This window comes from Psammomys obesus, unplaced genomic scaffold (assembly GCF_907164565.1).
Source record: "Psammomys obesus unplaced genomic scaffold, mPsaObe1.curated_primary_1811, whole genome shotgun sequence".
Classification (NCBI taxonomy): Eukaryota; Metazoa; Chordata; class Mammalia; order Rodentia; family Muridae; genus Psammomys; species Psammomys obesus.
In genome coordinates, this window is record NW_026596162.1 from 14,406,844 (window position 1) to 14,426,910 (window position 20,067).

The 20,067-nt window shown below is 47.7% G+C and overlaps 1 protein-coding gene across 3 annotated transcripts; it reads right to left on the reverse strand.

The window, feature by feature from the left end:
- Positions 1-228: 228 nt before the first annotated feature.
- Positions 229-18,370, reverse strand: LOC129667488 (F-box/WD repeat-containing protein 12-like). 3 transcript variants are annotated; one of them, XM_055595153.1, is made up of 10 exons: positions 18,239-18,370; positions 14,709-14,746; positions 10,604-10,764; positions 10,120-10,238; positions 7,852-8,061; positions 6,450-6,608; positions 5,460-5,670; positions 4,878-5,053; positions 4,671-4,798; positions 229-3,926 (listed from the first exon to the last, which is right to left on the reverse strand). In XM_055595153.1, exons 1-10 carry the CDS (start codon positions 18,326-18,328, stop codon positions 3,809-3,811), a joined length of 1,410 nt encoding a protein of 469 aa, XP_055451128.1. In that variant the 5' UTR covers positions 18,329-18,370; the 3' UTR covers positions 229-3,808. The 3 variants fall into 3 exon arrangements, with proteins under 3 accessions (XP_055451128.1, XP_055451130.1, XP_055451129.1); XM_055595155.1 differs by lacking the exon at positions 14,709-14,746 and having other exon boundaries at positions 18,239-18,303; XM_055595154.1 differs by lacking the exon at positions 18,239-18,370 and having other exon boundaries at positions 10,604-10,760.
- Between the last annotated feature and the right edge of the window lie 1,697 nt (positions 18,371-20,067).

Genomic DNA, 20,067 nt, shown 5'->3' on the forward strand with positions numbered 1-20,067 from the left:
AAGAAGGTGCAGGAGGATGGAGAGTCCCAGGCAAACCTGGGTAGTGAGACTTCCATCTGCTATTTAAACAGTGAGAACCTAGGGAGAAATTTTACACTGTGCATGGCATCTTACAAAAAAAGACCATGTTCAAATACTTCACAACTCAGATTTTCTTTTGCTTAACTGGTTGTTATCTTAGTTAGGGTTTCTATTGCTACAGTGAAACACCATGACTGAAAAAGCAAGTTGTAGAGAAAAGGCTTTATTCAGCTTACACTTCCACATTGCTGGTCATCATTGGGGGAATTCAGGACAGGAAAGGAACCTGGAGGCTGGCACTGAAGCAGAGGCTGTGGAGGGGTATTTCTTATTGGCTTCCCTGGCTGGCTAAGCCTGATTTCTTATAGAACCCAGGACCACCCACCTACCCCCTTGCAGGGCCACTGTGGTCTGGACCCTCCTCCACTGATCACTAATTGAGCAAATGCCTTATAGCTGGGTCTCATGGAGGCATTTCCTCTCTGATGATTGTAGCTTGTGTCAAGCTGACACACAAAACCAGCCAGGACATTTGTGTTGACTGGACTTTGGAGACTTAAGGGAGGGAGGGTACATCTAGCTTGCAGCATATGTGATGAGGAAGAAGTTATCTCTGTGGATGATGTCACTCTTTGCTCCATACAATGTCTCTGTATGTCACTTTTTATTGAAAATCAGCAATTTAATTTGGCTGCTTTCCAGTTTGTTGTTCATGTGAGCAATAAGAAACTCTTATCCCTGCAAGTTTCATGTCCATAACAATTCTAAAAGCATGCATTCTCATACAAAATACACCATGTATAAGTAAGTCTTTCGATGTCACAAGACCCAGTAGAGAGAAGTGTGCTTCCTTTATATGACAAGAGTGGGGGGCAGGAACTAGAGATTCTGCCATGGGTTATCAGTAACTCTGACACCCGGTTCCAATTTTGTCTGTGACTTTCCTTTTGACTTTTTCCATTTGAGGAATTCTAATGTGTTGACATGTGGGAAGATCCAACTCCACGCACTGGGGCAAAGTCTCTTCAGCTTTGCTCCCCACACACCACTCAAAACCTTACCTACTGTGTGTAAGTTTCTAAATCCTCATGCTATTTGGTGACCTTCTATTCTGCTGTATGACCGACCAATCATTATTTAATTATCCAAGTTTACTTTTCCTTTGTATCTCACAGGGCGGCTCTATCCCATTCTCTAACTCTTGTTTCTACAGGACTGTCTTGACTAGTTGTAGCTCCAGATATATTTTTTAGAATCTTTTTTTTTTTCCATGTTAAAAAAATATAGCAATACTGTCAGTACTTGACCTGAGAACATGAAATAATGACTTTGTCCTGGAAAGTCTCTGTTTTCCTTCTGGAAATTCTACTGTTCCTGTGAACAGGATGCTTTTCATCTTATCACTGGTACACAGACTCTCATTTGTGGGTTGCTTTTACCACTGTTGCTGAGTTTTTCTTAGTAATTCTAACACCTTTATTAGGTTTCTAAAACACTGTATAGAAGAGTGCAACATTTTTAGAACTTGTTCATGTTTTAAAAGTTCTATATTATCACCTCCAGATAACATTTATAACATAATACTTAGAAGCATACAAACTTTTATACAGTTTTTATAACAGCTTTTATATAGTTCTTCAATTTTTTTTTTTATATCACCAAGACTTAAACCCAGGGCCCCACAAATTAGGCAAGTGCTCTGCAGCACTAAAGTGATATCCATCTCTAGCCTTCATTTTACTTTTTATTTTGAGACAGTGTAAGTGGGTTAGGCTTTGCTTAAACTCACTCAGTAGACTAGGCTCAACTTTCAAAATGGCAGAGGTCATGAGCCTGTGGTACTAGGCTTGACTCCTTGGTTTGCAGAAGGCAGGCTCATAGAGCTTTACATGCTTGTCTGTGGGCTGTTTGGGTAGGAGCCTTGCATGTCCCTCATGTTAGAGCGGACCCTTTCCCAAGGAGGGAATTTAACAGGAATCCGTCTGTGTCCTGAGGATGCTGCCTCTAAGAGCACCTGTAACTAGAACGTGCCCACAGTGTCTCCATCTGGTCAGAATCTTCCCATCATCTTTACAACATGGCAGCTCTCTTTCTTGCTGGGCCATGGTAGCTGTGTCTGCTGGTTTCATCTCCACCCTTTTCCCCACTGCCATCTAGGGATGGCTCTGTCCTCTTTACTTTCATTCTTAGGTCATGAGTTAGAACATCATATAGAACTGTGTGGGGGCAGGTGAGGACTCCCACTGGCAGCTTCAGAGCAGGAACTCTTATGGAATCATCCGTGTCCTATGTGGCCATGGTTATTTATGGCATGTACACTGTTGCTAAAGGCTTAATGTAAGAAACAGGTGCACTCAGATATTAGGCAAAGCAATGTGGTACTCGTTTTTAAGCTATTTTTTTTAAGTCTCTTCCAGCTCCTCAACCCTAAGTAGGAAAGAGAGGGTTAGTGGGGAGAGGGGCGCAGACCCCCTTTATTTCTCCGGGCTGTTTAGGGGTAATGGGTTCTTTTAGGGCTATACCAATCTCTGTCAACAGCAAATGCAGCCAGCAGGCTCCTACAGGCTGCTGTGCCCTGAAGTGTTTCTCTCAGTTTGTCTGCTCTAAGCCACCATACCATCCATCTCTCTAAAGTGTCCCTCACCACATGCCACCACCACAGACCACTCTTCTCTCTAGGTGCTCATATTTATATCCTCAGACCACACCCCTCTCTGTGCCACACAAGGCAGGCCATTACCAGCTGTCAAAGGCCATGTCCCAAACAAGACAGGTATCAGCTGTGGATAAACTATAGGCCAACAAAAACCCCACACTTGGGATTAAGACAAAAGCATATTTACACAACATAACTGAGTTTACAAAGAAACTAAAACTTCCGTTACAAAACAGTCTGAAGTTCCTGTCTTTATTCTTCAAAAATAATGAAAAATTCCTCAAGATAGAAAACTCTCCATTGTGTGAGTCTTTGTTAGAGGTACCTCCTGCACATGAAGAAATCAGGCTCCTCCTTCCTGTGTGTGGACTTGTGACCCCTGAGACCCCAAGATGGGATGTCAGAGGAGCATGGACACACATATTGCTCCCCGCCCCCACCTCTCTCCCAGGAACAGCTGAGACGTGTTTTCCATGGAGGCGGCTAGAAGCTGCTCAGTGGTAGCAGAGAACACAACCTGAATTGGCTACTGCCCATGCTGCCTCGATCCATCTTGGTTCTGCAGCTCTCCCTTCGAAAGTGAGATGCTCTATTGACTTCTACCAAGTTCCGCTTTTGGTTTCGGTGGTTAACTGCCAGAACACACTGCTTGTAATTAAGAAACCCATGGCACAACCACTCACCCAGCAAGGCTCACATGCTGATCAACTCTAAAGCTGCCGTCTTCGTTCTGCTTTGCTGGTGCCCTTGAGGTTTTGAGATGGTCTCACAGAACTCATTCCAGTGACAGCAAAGTCTGTGCATGAGTGTGTGTCTACAGTACAACACAGCACAGGCAGACAAAGATATTTTAATGACACTCTCCATAACAAAAACAACTCTGCAGCGATCCTGACACTGCAAGCCAGCAGGCTGTGTGGCACTACCACAAACAGTCCACTGTGTGTGACCAGCACCTGAGAAGCCTCAGAGATGGTACTTACTCTCCTTTGTTTCTCGGGGCAGGACAGTGAAACACAGGCAATAGAAACTACTTCACTGGCTCCTGCGAGAATACAGCTCTCAGTGGCTCTTTCCCCAAAGGTGACAAATCTTTGGTAGAGTCTGCATGCACCCAAGGTGAGAGCAGCTTCAGCTGGTGGCGCTAAGGTGAACTCTGTAGCAATACGACCTCAGAATACTTGTTCCGGTGCTTCTGGCTTCCACCCCGGCGATGCTCACGCTGTCGCTTTTCACATGGGTAAATCCACTACAAAGAAGGACACACCAGGTGTTACCCTTGGAATGGAGGCAAATGTTTGCATGGAAACATGAAGGTGCGGCCCAGCTTGTACCTTCCCAGCTCTATCTAGCCCTCTGCCATGCCTGGAAAACACTGTTCCATTCTTCAGTGGGAAGGTCATGTCAGGTCCCCCTGGCAGAGCTGCCTAAACCACAGAGATCCTAGTGCTGTGAGAGACATCAGGGGGAATGTGCAGTGAATCCATCAGTGGTCAAAGGCAAGTGCCCGTGAAAGCTCCCAGGACCAACTGTTTCTTACAGTGTCTTTTCAAGGTCTAACCCTGGTTTTGACACCTGTTCTCTGCAGACGATGCATAAGACATTTAATAAGCCTTTCATATACTTAACTTGAAAACTGGGGATAATACCAGCATGGGCTGGTTTTGTACAATAGAGGAGACAACCTACAGTGCACAGTGAGAGCTGGAAATGCCATTTGTGGCTTTTTGATTGTTAGCAGAAAAAGAAACAGGATGTGCACAGGGGCTCATCTTGAGAGCCTGTTAATGGGGCCACACTTACAGACACCCTCCCACCAGTTCCTTTAGAGTTGTTCCTTTGAGAAGATGTGATTTGCACATCCATTCTCAGCTGTTCAGGAGAATGAGATGGGAAGATCACGATGCTGGAAGTTCGAGGCCAGCCTGGGCAACATGACAAGACTTGTTCATGCTTTTTCACTCTACAGACACAGGACAGAAGAGCCAATTACCTGGCCCATCTGTGAGATCCTCCAAGCAAATGATAGCAGCTCTTGAGGACAGGAGATGTGTTCTCCTTATTCCACACATAGACACGCAGCGACAGGTCCAAGGCAGAGGTGATGACACAGTTCAGATCCTTGAAATGAAGTCAAGTGAGGCAGGGCTGTGGCTTCCCTGGAGCAGAAAGCATGCCTCGGGCAGGAAGGGCCACTCACCACCCACATAGACGTAATGGGCTTCTGGTGGTCCTGGAAGGCCACCAGCTGCAGGCCATGGATGGTGAACAGCACCAGCTCCGACCTGGAGGCCAGCAGGATCACTTGGGAGCCGTGGCCCTGCATGAGGTGAGGAGTCAAGTTGTCCGGCAAGGGGAAGCTGGCCAGCTGTTGTGCTTGGAAGAATAAAAACACACAGGTTGCTTCTCGGGCGTGGCTATGTGCCTCACCTGATGACCCAGAGCACAGTGAAAAGTGTATGGCTCTGCCCTGCTCCTGACCCAGTCGTTTAGACCCCTAAAACCCAGCCTAGCAGCAGCAAAATGCTGGGGTGCTGCCGCCCACACAGGAGAGGACCACAGGTGTGGAATTTACTTGTGAAGCTTGGGACTAAGCAATAGTACTAACTACTAAGCACTTAGTACTAAGCACTCCACCACCCAGTATGTGAAATCACACAGCAAAGCTTCCAGGACACTCTGCCTCTACTTCCCTGGAAGGGAAGAGAACATGTCCTAGAGGAACTGAGAGAAGCCTGTCCTGAAGCACCAACTGCAGGCTGTGCCAGCACGGGGACCTTACCCAGGATGCTCACTCTGCCCCTGGACTTGCTGGTCTTTAACTCGAAGGTAGTGATCGCCAGGTGCATGCCGCCATCATCCCTGTGCAGCACCATCAGCCTGGCCGCCTCGTCAGGAGCCCAGCAGGCTCTGGAGCTCAGCCTGACCGGGACAGTGGTGGAGACAGGAAGTCCGTCTTCTGATGGGAGTAGCAGGGGCTGAGTGTAGAAGAGCTGGGGAGACACCCTTGTATGGTCACAGTGTGGTGAGGGGCCTGGGGTTCCCCAAAGCCTCCAGCCCCAAGCTGACCTCAGCCTCTGGCAGGACTGTCTACACAGCTGGCTGCCCACGTACCCACACTTTAGACTGACAGGGCTGTCCATGTCCCCGTTTTAGGCTGTGGTTTGCAGCATCCCGTGTCCTCTGTACCCAACTGCTATTCCCTAGTGACCTTCTTCCCCGGCTACTAGGTCTCTCTCTACGTTCCACTAACTCTTCTTTCTGTGGTCTAACTTTTAGGTTAGGTCCTGGCACATGACTGGACATCTCTGTGCCTATGAAGCGGGTCATGGTCAGGACTTTGTGACTTGCAGGGCATTCCTCCTTACCATGGTGCAGGAGGCAGGGTCGAAGGGCACCCCCACACATCAAATTCCCTCTTCCCCAGCATCTGCATCGGGCCTCACCACTCCCTCATCTCTTCCCCGTCCTCAGCATACCAGACGGCGCTTTAGGACCATCCTGATGGAGCTGGCCAAGCCTGAACCCGTTCAGAACTGACTGCCCTCCCCAGCAGAGAGCTGGCCCTTCTAGCTCACAGCAGACAGGAAAGAGCAGAGGGTAGCAGGGGTTGGGCTTCCTGCAGGGGAGAGGTGCACCCCTGCCTCGCTGCAGGGCTTGGCCCTGGGATGGCCTAAGAACCTGCAGCCTGCAGCCTCAGGACCCAGGCTCCCTAGCCACCTCCCACTGCAATACGTTTATTGTGGACAGGGATCCATCCGCAGGCACTGACCTTGGGGCCCACGTCTGAGCCTTGTGCAGACACAAACACCCACTGTTGGTCAGGTGAGCACGAGAGGCTCACAGAGGCACGAGGAAATGTGGCTACCTTGGAGACCATTTGCAGCTGCGGTACTGTCAGAGTATAGAGGCTCCCTTCAGCACAGGCTACCTGGAAGAGAGAGAAAGTAACAATGAGGAGTGCCATCATTTTCCCATGGAGCTGTGTTCCCATCCCCAATGGCAGGCATGGCCCACAGCAATGTAAGTCTTCAGAGCAAGCCTCCGGAAGGACCTTGGCATCTGACCTTCTGCCACCCCTTCCAGTCTAGACAGAAGCAGTCTGCCTGCGTGTCTGGCATTTAAAATGTTTCCTCTCACACTTAAGGCAAGTTAAAAAGTCAAAAGAAAAGGTTTTCAAAGTCGGAAAGCTCTGCCCGAGTACAAATGTTACTACAGTTACTGCTTCAGTGTGTGCTTCTGCCTAGACCCTATCTATATATATGTACATGAACCAGCAAACTCCATAACCAGTTCAAAGCACAGTACCACTTAATATGTAGAAAAACAAACATTTTAACACCTCTGGGTAAGGTGCCTGACCCAACTGGGCAGCCTGCATGTGACCTGGTGAAGGACGAGAGAATAGGAACAGCCACATTCTAAGCTCAGAGTGACAACAGCTGGGAAGTGTGGAGGAAGAAGAGCAGCCGGGCACCATGAAGATGGAGAGGCTCCACCCTGGCGAGGACCACCTATCTTACCCTCACGGCCAGCTGCAGGTTGGGGTGACAGCATGATTTCCCCAGTGGGCAAGTCAGCACTACACAGGCTCTTGTTCTGTCACTGCATGACACAGAGGACAGTGTCCAGGCACTGCATCAGGGACCCTGTTCAAAATGGTACTACCCTGGGGTCCTGAGAGAGGAGAGGGAGCCTGAATTTAACCCACCACAACCCTGGAGGGACAGCCTTTGAAGGAACGACAGACAACAGAAAGGCTAGACACTGTCTAACTGAAAAGAAGGCGTTCTGGAACTTCAGTGCAGGCACGAAAGCACATGATGGAAGCAGCCCCGCTCTTGAAGGTCAGGAGCGGCGCACCTCACAACAAGCTGGTAGGAAAGAAGGAGTGGAGAAAAACCACAGGCAGAAGAAACTCCAGCACCAGTCAGCACACAGAAAGCAAGGGCATGTGTCTACAAAACCACAGGGGCTCCACACAGCAGGTTCCCACTACAGGAGAGGCTCCAGAGAAAGGCTGATGCCACACAGAAGTCTCTGAAGGACAGGGGAACCAGCATTCCACATGGTGGGCAAAAAGGAGGGATCCCGACTCCAGTCCCCACAGTGGCCTAAACCAAGAGGTGGTTATAGTTAAGCCCTGAGGGGCTCCTGAGAGCAGGGTCACTCACCAGCAGGAAGGGGCCATCTGGGTGGTCACAGGTCTCCATTGACGAACAGGAGGCTGGTAAGCTGAAGGAAGCCCACTCCGCCCCGGTCTCTGCTTTCCACCCCATGATCAAGCCCTCTACGTCCACTGTGACAACCAGCTGCAGCTGAGGATAGGCCACCAAAGTCACCAGAGGAGCAGGCTGCACAGGACTGGACCAGATCTCTGTGCCCTGGCAACAACAAAATTAACATAGGATACATCTTATTTTCATCAGTCGGCATAGGTTTACCTGGACCTACCCTCTACTGGGCTCCATGGCACACAGAGCCCACCCGTGAGAGGGAGTTTCTAGATTAGGTTAGCTGAGGTGATATCATTTGATGAGCTGGAGTCCTGGACTGAATAAAAAGGCGAACACATACATACATGAACAGCAAACCTTCAAAAAAATGCTTAAAGGATCCTGTATCTGGATGTAGATGGATGGAAATTACCATCATGAAACCAAGGCAAATAATCCAGGCATGGTACCTCAGGACTGCAATTCCAGGGACAGGGAGGAAAGAGCAGGAAGACTACCTTAAGTTCTAGGCCAGCCAGAGCTACAGCACAAAATCCAACCTGTATCAAAAGCCAGAGAAAAAGGCTGGAGGAAGGCCAAACTGTTAACACTGTTAATTTCAAGGATTAAAAGAAAGGGATGGAGACCATTGATTTGAACTGACTAGTTATTATTACTAGTTGTTGTTATTGTTTATTTAAAGTGAAGTGACTTTCCCCCTCTAACACTAGGACTTGAACCCCAAGTCTCACACAGGCGAGGCAGGTGCTGTCTCCTTGAGCTGAACTCCCAGCCTGCCATTTTTGTTTTAGAAGCTCAAGGCACAAAAACAGAAACGCCAACAGTGGGTGGCACATGCATGAAATGCCAACACTGGGGAAGTCTAAGGCTAGCCTGAGCTACACAAGATCCTGTAAAGCACACAGAGGAACCGTCAGGGCAGAGACTACATGAGAAAAGCCATGGGCTGCTGTAACAAAAGGCCTAAGGTCTCAGATGGAACAATTTGTGACGCATAGAAATGGATTTTCTCACATTTCTGGAGCTAAAAAAGTCCATGGTCAAGGCGTAGGCAAGTTTGGTATGTGGTGAAGGTTCTCGTGTCCTTAGATGGCATATGGTGGGAGAGGAAGGGGCACGAACCGCTGTGTTAGAACCTTTCCTGAGAGGACTGCAGATCCCACCGCCAGTCACCTCCAAAGAGCACGCGCAAACACTGTGCTCCCGGGAAGCAAGGGCCAGTGTTACCTGGCAGCAGCGGTAAAAACTGAGTCCTAAAGGAGGAAGACGGAGCAAGGTCTGCTCTCCAGCAGTGTTGAGGTCGGGAAGCCAGGACAAACGGCAGGAAGGGTTGCTGGCATCCTGAAGGTGGCCCATGCTGGAGAGAATGGCGCCCACCTGCACATCATGGCTTCCCTGCAGCCCCACGGGCCGTTGGGTATTTTTGTATTTTGGCTTTAAAGAAAAATTTAATGACCAAGTATTACTGCAGTATGCTACTATATGGCTCCTGTTGTGTCCCAGCAGCTGAGTTAAGTAGTTTTGAAAGAGATTCTGGTCTACAAGAAGCAAAATGTTACAGTCTAGTTGTTTAACGGAAATGCTGCTGGCCCATACAGGGAGGCACTCTCTTTTCTTCTGGGAACTACGGAAAGCCCACCCGTCAAGTCTTCTTTTTAAATTATTTACTTATTCACTGTGTGTGTGCGCGCTACAGAGTGAGATCCCATCTGAAAAAAAAAATTGTGAAGTCTTTAGTTTTTACATCTGCACAAGTACTAACAAAGTTTTAAATTCTAGGCAACAAAGTTTTAAATTCTAGGCAAGCTATCTAGGTTGGCACGCACACACACTTGGGGATGACCAAAAGCTGTCATCTGGCAGAACCTCCAGGTGGCAGCAGGAGTTCCAGCAGGGAGGACCATGACTACACAGCCTGCAGTGAATGTGGGGAATGACAAAGCAGCTATCACCCCAGGAACAGGGCCACAACAGCCCCCAGCCCCCGCAAGGTCTTGTTCCATGAGGAGGCAGAGCATAGTGTCACACAAGATCGGTTACACTCAGGTCTCAAAAGCCCCTGTGCTTGTTATCCCTATGTCTGACTGGTGACAGCTGATGCCAGAGTTCAGATTTCTCATCTGCAAAATGGGGTGCTTACACTGCATTAAGATAATCAAACCAAGGACAAGATAGGGATCCTTCCCTCCCCAGGGCGCAGTTCACCTCACGTAGATCCCAGGCACGCACAGTACAGTCTGAAGACACAGTGCAAACCACGGACCTGGCCCTGTCATCAAAGCGGTACTCGTGGGGCGAGATGTAGGCCAGCTCATCTATCTTTCCTGGAAGAGAGCACAGGCATGGGCGGACTCAGATCTGACACAGCCATTCTTCTTCTGCAGTTTCAGGGACACAATAAGTGCTTTGCTCAGGGGACACGGAAGAGACAGGGAATAGCTTATAACCATTCAGCTGATGGATGACCACTCCAGAGAGCAGGGCCCAGTTATGACTACAGAGGCCTGGCTTGTCCTATTGCAGTTTACTCTGAAAAGAAGATAACTTATTCCTTCCTCCCGTGATATAGCCACAAATGACATAACATCCAACAAGACCTGCATTTGCCATTAGCTAAGATGCCAAGTGCCCTGAGATTTGATCAAGAGGTGGGCAGTGGGGGTCGACACAGCTACTCCCCAGTTCATACCTGTGTGCCCAGAAATAGCTTTGCAGATGAAGTCCTGTGGCCGCCCGGATTCCACACGGAACTCCAGCTCTGACCGGCAGAAATAGTACTGTTTCCACGTCTGTGTGCCCACGACCATTGGGAAGGCTTTGCAGGAGGCCCAGCGCCTCAGACACAGCTGCCTGACACAGAGACACACAAGCTCGGGAGGGTACAGCAGTCGTGGGGTTTGAAGGCAGGTCTAGCTTTGGATTCTGGCCTCACCTCATTCTGGCTTCCAAACCATAGATCACTCACTGTCCCCAAGTAGGCCTCAACTTTCTTCTCTGTCAAACTGACAGTAAATGAGTGGGAACATGCGAACCATGCCTGCTTTTTATAGGACACACTGCCCTTCACGGCAGCCCTGTGGAACTGGTGCTCACCACTATCCTGCTCTTGGGGACACAGATGCTGAACTAGGATTCAAGATGCCACTTTTAAAGTCTCCAGCTGTGTCAAACTGCCCATTTACATTTTCAGTTGTGTCTGTCCTTCCATTCTGTTGCTTGTTTCCAGGGGCCATACTGCCTCCTTAAGACTCACCTGTTTATCATTTTATAACACACTTCTTCACAGGTTTCCTCTCAACGTCTACTCAGTCTGATGTCATTAGTCATTTAGCCTTTTTTTCATTATTGTTTGCATGTATGCCTTCTTCCAAATTCTTACTGTCAATATACTATGTCTTTTAATCCAAAGTGTGTCTCAGAGATGGGAACATAGCTCAGATGTAGAGAACCTGCCAAGCATGCACACTGGTACTGATCTGATCTCCAAATCTTCTAACAAAAAATAAAACAACAACGAAAACTAAATGTATCTCATATATACAGTATTAAGTTGGACCATTTTCTTTGCCAGTTCTGTGGATCTTTGCCTTTTCATTAGGTTGTGTAATCATATTTTTGTTATTTTAATGCTCTCCTGTCTTAAGCCTTTCCCCCCTATATAGTGAGAGTTTTGGATCCTTTAAAAAAGCACAGAAAGATCATAGGAATATGTTTTTGTTTTAATCCCAGGAGTGGTGGTATGGTGCTGCTTCGAAGCAGCTGACTATGATTTGCTTCCTGCTCTAGCAGCGGTGTGATTTTGCCAGCTGCACAGTTTCTGCGATTGTGTGATGTTTGGAATCCTGAGGGTATATAAACGATATGGCCCTGAGGGGTGGGTGGGTTGTTGTTGGTCACAATTTGTTAAGTAGTTGTAGATATACCGATGGCAAAGAAGAAACTTGCCCCCAAAAACTCAACACCCCTAATCAGCAGGAAGTAGTCTAATGATAATGTTGCCCCCTTTCTGGCCCCTGATTCTATTCAGGGACCTTTCTGCTTTCCTCTCTATCCCTTTTTTTTTCTCTTAGGAGGGTGAAAGGGTGGAAGAAAAGGGGTGGAGACGGATAGAAGGAAAACCCCACTAAGTAGCAAAAGACAGGCTGCACCCCCACATTTCACTACTATCATCATTTGTGGTAAGTGTGGTCTATGCACTGTTTCAATTTCTTTGTCGTTTCTTCCCCCATATTTTTAGTTGCTTTTTAGTGACTGCCTTGAAGATTAACTTGAATTTTGATATATTTAGGTATAGTTTTGATTAATACACAATTAATTTTCAGGAGTGTATGAAACACCTTGATTAATACACAGTCAGTTTTCAGGAGTATATAAAACACTTGCTCGTATGTGTCCATTTCTGTCCTCCCTCCTTTACTATTTGTCACAAGTTACATCTGCTTACATCTTAGGTCCATTAAGAGATTTCATAAGCCGGTGTAAAGATGCACACTTGTCATTTTAGCACCTGAGTGACTGAGGCAAGAGAACTGCTGAGGCTGAGCTAGCTTGGGCTGTACAGAAGGACATCGTCTTAAAAAGGAAAACGTACGTGTGAGAAGTGTAAGAGAAGCATGTGTGATCTGTGGGGTTAGACCCCAGCTGAGGAGAAGTGAGCTGGACACAGGGAGTGGGTTATGCTTCTTGCTTTTACACAACAGGAGAAAAAATTACAAAAGGCATTTACACTACTTTGAAATTATGTTTCTACGTAGTTTCCTTTACCTTTGCTGGTGTTTGTTTCTTCATGTGGATTCAAGCTACTGTCTGAAGTTCTACGGGGGTCAAGGGGTCGAGTGCAAGGACAGTGGCAGTCTGGCTGGGGAGGCCTTACTGAGGGCAGCTTTCAGAACTGGCATGTACTGAAGCTGAGAATCCTCTGCCGCCACCCAGCATCAGTCATTTCAGGAAGAGGAGAATGTGGTCAGATGGGAAAGATGCCCTTCACAGTCCTATGACACCATCACTACAGAGTGTCTCTTCTCCTAACTTATATACCCACTGTACTGGCTGGTTGTGTGTCAACTTGACACGAGCTATAGTCATCAGGGAGGAGGGAGCCTCAGCTGAGGAAAGGCCTCCATGAGATCCAGCTGTCAGGCATCTTCTCAATTAGTGATCAGTTCAGGAGGGCCCAGACCATGGTGTGTGGTGCCAGCCTTGGGCTGGTGGTCGTGGGTTCTGTAAGAAGACAGGCTGAGGAAGCCATGGGAAGCAAGCCAGTAAGCAGCTCCCTCCATGTGGCCCCTGCATCAGCTCCTGCCCGGTTTGAGTTCTTGTCTTGGCTTCCTCCAGTGATAAACAGCAATGCAGAAGCTAAATAAATTCTTTTCTTCCCAACTTGCTTTCTGGCCATGGCATTTTGTTACAGCAACAGAAACCCTGACCAAGGCACCCATGCACACCCACGTGTCCGACTCAGTGTGTAAGAACTGTAGTGTGTGGCACACAGGATTCCACTGTCTGCATGGGATTGAGGTGCATGTGCTCTCTGAACCTTTGCTGTACTGGGAGTATCATCTTGGACAGGAAGGGCTGCAGAATGATTTTGTTAGACCTGCATAGGATTGACAACTATCAACAATGAAAAATCATGATATTACAGCAAAAAAAAAAAAAAAAAAAAAAAAAAAAAAAAAAAAAAAAAAAAAAAGAAAAGAAAAGAAAAGAAGTAAGAGAAGACTGTAATAGTCCAAGGAAGGTAGGTGATGTGAAAGGAATTTTCTTCTAACTACTCAGAAACAATATTTCACTCAGGGAAATGCCCCGGCTTATAAGAAGTGATGTAAGGAAACTCTTAAGATTGGGCCTGGCATCTCCCCCTCATAAATGTGTCCATCATGCCAGGCCTTCAGCAGCAGCTGTACCAGTCTCATTCATTTTGACGAGCTCTCTGAGCCACATGCTCGGCAGGACCTGCATTACCCACAATTAACTAAAAGTCAGTTCCTCCAAGAACAGACAGAAGCAACGACAGTCTGCTTCAAAACTGCTGACGTTGTTTTTACAGTCAATATTAGGTATAAGAACTAACAAGCAACGAGCAGAATGGTGCTGTTCAGTGTTGAAGACTAGATATGCTAAGATAGCCTTGAAATAACTGAGGATTCTTGGGGTCACAGGACTCCAAATAAAAGGCTCCCTTCGGCTGCTGAAGCTTCATGTTTGAACAGTTGTTTTTCACTAAGTGTGACCAAAATACAACTCCCACCTGACCCTCAAGGCTCCTGCCCACCTGCCAGAGGTAACTGAGGACTTGTCTGCCGCCCCTCCCCCAGCTGCTGTTAGCTTTATCTTAGTATAAAATAAAAAGGATAATACGTTCCAAAGAAGGAATAAATTAGAGGGGGTTAGCATATTCAACGTTATATGAGCATTGTTATATATATGAGCATGGGCGTAAGGGTGACAGGTTCCCTGAAATTGGAGTTACAGATAGTTGTGAAATGCCAGTTCACAGCGTGGGTGCTGAGAATTGAACGGGGATCCTCTGGAAGGGCAGTAAGTGGTCTTAACCTCTGAGCCATCTCTCCAGCCCTGAACCCTTTTTTTTTTTTTTTTTAAGTAATTTAGTTATACTGACAAACCACAGGAAATGAATCCAGGCGGTTGAGTTTGGCAATCCTGCTGATACAAAGTCTTAGACTATTAGCCACAGAGGAGTTTCCTCATGGTAAGGACCAGGGATATAATCCTTTCTCTGTCCTTCCAGGGACACCTCTCCATTACAGGACCGCCCTTGCCTCTTCACTCACCTCCACAGTTCCTTGGTCATTGAAACCTCATTCCACACCTAGAATAAGGAGGGGAAAGATGGCATTGGTCAGTCAGTAACTAGTTAGCACCCTAGCCTGCTGAACTCCACGGACAGGACAAAAGCCAAAACCAGCCCAGCACTCAGCACAGGTCGGCCTGGGCATTGAAAACAATACACAAAATAAAGCACCAAATGAGCCAGTCCACAACAGACCAGAGCCCAGTGTAACTGTCATCATAAAGGCTCCATCCGGTAACTGATATGAGCACATGCAGAGACCCATGGCCAAACATTAGGCAGAGCTTGAGGAACCCTTCAGAAGAGGGGGAGGAGGGGCTGGAGGAGCTGGAGGTGTCCCTGAGTCCTCCCACAGCCCACTGTATCTCCTAAGCAGGGCTGACTGGGGCTCACAGACTGAGCCTGCATGGGTCTGGCCCAGTCCTCTGTGTATATGTTACGGTCGTGCAGCTGGGCGTCCTGTGGGACTCCTCGTGTTAGGAGCAGGGGCTGTATCTGACTCTTTTGCCTGCTCTTGGTATCCTTTTCCTCCTACTGGGTCACCTCTTCCAGACTTGATATGAGGGTTTGTGCCTAGTCTTACTGTAACTTGGAATGCCATATTTAGTTGATATCCCTGGGAGGCCTGCTCTTTTCAGAAGGGAAAAAGAGGGGGAGTGAGTGGATCTGGGGGAGAAGGGAAGTGGGGAAAGGTGGGAGAAGAAACGGCAGTCAGATGTAATATATGAGAAGAATAAATAACAAAAACAAACAAACAAACAAACAAACAAAACACCACCAAATGAAAAAAGAGCTTCAGTGGGCTAGGGTCCAGAGGCTCGGAAAAACAATGACTACTCAAAGACTGGATAGTTGTTCTAAAGCAATGTAGGGAAACATACTAGATATGCAAATAATCTATAAATATGAGAAGGACAGTTGAATAATTTGCCTCAGTTAGAACATGAGAGTCTGGTTGGGAAAGGAGTTGGTTGGGTGGATTCACTCCCGAGTCTCCACACAAAAACACTGATAAGCTACTTGAGCATTTTGAATAGGGGAGTGACAAGGTCAAGCTGTGTTTAAGTAAGATCTCTTGCTATGAGAACTAGAAATGATTTCAGACATCTTATGTGGAGCTGTGGCAACAGGGATGTCTTAGAGTTGCCAAGATGGTCAAGTGGAAACGGTCACCCAGGATGGGCACCTCTGCGAGCCCTGCTCTCTCTTCCCGCCACAGAGCTATCTGCACAAAGCTTAAGATGGCTGAATGTGCTACTGCACGCCTGTAATTATTGCATTTGGGAGGTGGATGCAGGATGAGGAGGATTTTTAGGCCAGCCTGAACTATGAGATTCTTATCAGGAGAAGGAGGGAAGGAGGGGGGGGAGGAGGAGGAGAAGGAGGAGGAGGAGGAGGAAAAAAGGAGAAAGAAGAAAAGAAAGAGAGAGAAGTCTTTTTATCCAGTAATGATGTTGTAATTTTGCAAAATCAAACCAGCAAAGATCTAAGCATCTTCCCAGTTCAAAGCCAAATGGGATCTTGTGTGTCAAGTAGAGAATGTAACGTGTGATGTTCCACAGAATGAATACTGGCCACCTTTAAGGAGCCTTCTGTTAAATGCACAGAGATTACTGACCTCATATAACTTACGGGTAGATTATATAACCATGAAGGGCAGTATCAAGGAGCAGAATGAACCCTTTTCAAACTCTGTCACCAAACTATCCCGCCTACTTATGCAAAAACAGCTGGGCACTCAACTCAAGCCCTGCACTTGACCATCATCAGCGCTGATAAACCACTGTGTGATGCTCAGTTTCTGTATGCGTAAACGTGGGCATGAAACTCAGTCATTTACTAGCTATAATTAAAATTACCCTTGGAGACTTGGAACTGCGTGGTGCTCTCTGGTCTGAGAAGGACCTGGAAGAGGCAAGGTGCCCTTTTCTTCCTCCCCTGCCAGAGACCGTATGCTGGCAGCTGGCACCTATGCTTATGTCCTACTCTGATTTAGTATCAGGCCACACCAGTTCTAAACAGGGAACAGAATTCACCCAGCTATTTCACAGATTCTGCCAGGTCCTTAGCAGGCTTTGGTACCTGGAGCAGACCCTGCTTCCCTCATTTTCAGTGGGGCCTGAGACTGCGGGTCAAATTAATTAACCCATTTCCGGAGGTAGATTGTTTACTTGTTTACTATGTGGTACATTAAGCCCACCAGGCAAGAATAAGACCACTAAATGTTTTGAGCCAAATTTGAAGCAAGCTTTATCTAATACTGGCCAGGGTGATAGACACTGGGATTTCTGGAGTAAAGCACCAGATTACATTAGACACGGGCTTATAACGGCAGCACCCACAAGACTGCACACCTCCCACCTTAGTCCAAACAGGAGCAAGCATACATCCCTCACATACTTCCTGCCTGCGTACCTCCTGCCTGCACGTGGTCAAGCACATCCTGTGTAGCTGGGGCAACCAACCTCGCCTACAGGGGTGGAAACACCTGGCTTGAGTTCTTACTTGCACAGTCCCTAGCATTCCAGGAGGTCATCTGTCTTTAGACAAGTGGGGCTTGCAAGTTGGGGGCATTTTTGTCTAAACATCTCCTTAGCACAGTAACTTAAACCTAAAACGTACCTTTGGCCCTCACAATTGATAAACCGAGATGTTAAACAGCTGCTCTAGGCAGACTGGTGAAGTCATAGCCTCTATTTTCTTTCCAGAGTGTGTCAGGGACAAGGTGTACAATTACAAACTGATACAATGTGAGGTAAGTTCTCAAGCTCCCAAAGTTTTGGCAACAGATACAACAGAAAAAATACAGGCCCCAAGAAGTATTACAGTGTAGCAAAGAGAAGAAGTGGCCAGAGATACTGATCAAACTACAGCGGCAGACACAAGTCCCTCAGCTGGTAGTGCACAGTTAGCTCCAGGCCCTAGGCATATTCACCAGAACTAAAAATAACAACAACTAGGTGATGCTCTATCTGCATACTTGAAATTTAGAACCTTCAGCTTCACTGCCCGATGTCAACTCTGGGTCCTCTGAGGTCTGAAGAGTGGCATACTTGCAGTTTGAAGGTTTTGGCAAAGTTGACAAGATTAGAATAAACAGTATTGGTGTCTTTCTGTGGGTTCAGTTTTAAAACCGAACAGGTTTGAAACTACAAATTAAGTGCTGTGTTCAAGCACTTAATTTGTACCTAATTTGTACTTAAGATGTACCTAACCTTTGAACATTGATTTACTTAATGAAGAGACTAAAATGCAAGGCAGGCAGTAGGTACTTGGAAGAGACATTAAAAAGACATTTTCCGCGTCTTTTCTGTCACCGTTCAGTAATCAATCTGGCAGGGAAAAGCATTTAGTCGCCCTGTACCAAGTCCTTGAGAGCTGGGCGGCTGACATCCACCACAGGGGCGTGGTCAAGAAAGCAACCGGGGAAGGGCCCAGGGAGCAGACGGCAAAGCCAATTCCTGGAGGGCGCGGCCTGCGGAGAGCGGCGGTGGGGCGACCCGAGCTCACCTTGTTCACCTGCGCGGCGCGCAGCAGGTCGCGGGCTTCCAGGAAGGAGAAGACATGCAGCAGTTCGTGCGGGCCGAGCTGCGCCGCCATCCCCGCCGCCCGAGCCCCGGCCCCGCCACGTCCGCTTCCTCCGCAGTGAGCCAAGCCCGCCCACATGCGGAATTTGTTCGGGCAACTTCCGCTCTGAGGCTCCTCTTTCCCCGCTGTTGAGCCCTGCTGGAAGCTCATCTTAGACCCCTTCCTGCGCTGGCCCATCGAACGCTGACGCCTGACCCTGACCTTGGATTTTGCTGCCTCTCTCATTATAGTCAGCCTCCGTCCTTGCCGAGTCCCGGCTTGTACCGCCCCCGGCCTATTTAGTGCCGGCGATGCCAACACACTTGATCTGTTACAGAAACGGGCTGTGCAGTAGGACAAAGTGTAGGAAGCATGCATCTTCTGTTATAATCAAGTGCTTCCTCTACTGTATGCCGCAACTTAACAGCGGCCATTAAAACCACACACAAATGAATTTAGCCTCAGAAGAGTGAAATACTGAGTACTGTGTGGAATGAAGGCTTCTGTCCTCCTGCAGGGACAGAGCTGCTTGAGGCCCTGCTAGGCCAGCTACAGAGTTCACACCTCGCGTTCTTGGCCAGCAAGCACCGGTACTGAAACTGGTGTGTAGGGGAAGAGATCTTCCCCAGAGAGGGCCACACCTTTCTTAAGCTAGGTGAGACTTGCAGGCTGCTGAAATGACCATGGCAACGTCTTCTTTTGACTCCATGTTGTGTTTGCTCAGATAGCCCTCAGTCTGCCTTGAGATTTGAGACTTCCACGATTCCCTTTTGAGATTTCCTTGGTCCACATATATTAACCAAAATAATAAGTAAACTAAAATAAATTTAAAAGCTATGAATCAACAATGACACGCTGTGTCTAAAATAATGACTATGCTTTGTCAATAATGAAAGTTTTAAGGTTACTTTGACCCTCATCTGACTTTGATGTAAATTATGGTCTTTGTGAGTTTTGCCTTTAAAAGCTCTGTACCACTAAGCTTGGACACCAATAGCCTTTTCGGAGGCACATGCCTGTTCTTGGTCTGGCCATCAATTGACCTTCAGTTGTACTTGGAGATGCCCCCCATGGGGTAATTAAGTACTGTATCTTCCTTCTTGTGATAGGACCATTAAGTATCCCTGGACCCCTGACCCCAGCGAATCAAACACAACCACCCGCACAATCCTTCTCTCTACCCAGGATTTATATTGTCCTTGATTTCACACAAATAAAGGTACACACTTTCTTATGTCAAGATCATCTGAGATTCGTCAATTATCCTCCACTGAGCTGTTTCATTGGGCCTGCCCTCTGGCCTGCCTGACCTGGGCCTCACCGGGTCTGTGTCTTGGCCACAAGCTGACCAGGCATGGGCTTTGGCCATGCCCCTGCCATTCTCAGCACAGCAGCTTAACCAAGCGCTGTACACTTCGTATTGCCATAGGCTTGGAAATGCTGGAGCTTCCATTGCCACCAAAGATCTCATGCTCAAAGAACTAAACTGTAACATTCTGTGGAAAAGCTTTTTCCACACCACGGCTTAGCACACTCGGGCCTCCCCCTAAAGTGCTCTAGTTCCCTCGAGAGAAACAGACCCCTGTTCTCCTTCTGGAAGCCGAGCTCCAGGACCCCAGCTGAGATCCAGGCCCCCGCCAAATGGAGAATGACAATCCCCGATTCCTCTGGGGACAGAAATGATTGCTTTGGGTGTGTGCAATCATTATGCGAGGCACAGCATAAGGTGATCTAAGGTTGGGCAGAAGCGGTGGCCAAGAAGAGTGCGGGGC

Coding starts and splice junctions, on each gene's coding strand:
- LOC129667488 (XM_055595153.1), bottom strand. CDS start 18,328: ATGGCGGCGCAGCTCGGCCCGCACGAACTGCTGCATGTCTTCTCCTTC. Junction 6,609..7,851: donor CAGATGGCCCCTTCCTGCTG/GTGAGTGACCCT, acceptor TCTCTCTTCCAG/GTAGCCTGTGCTGAAGGGAG. Junction 4,799..4,877: donor CCATTACGTCTATGTGGGTG/GTGAGTGGCCCT, acceptor CTTCATTTCAAG/GATCTGAACTGTGTCATCAC.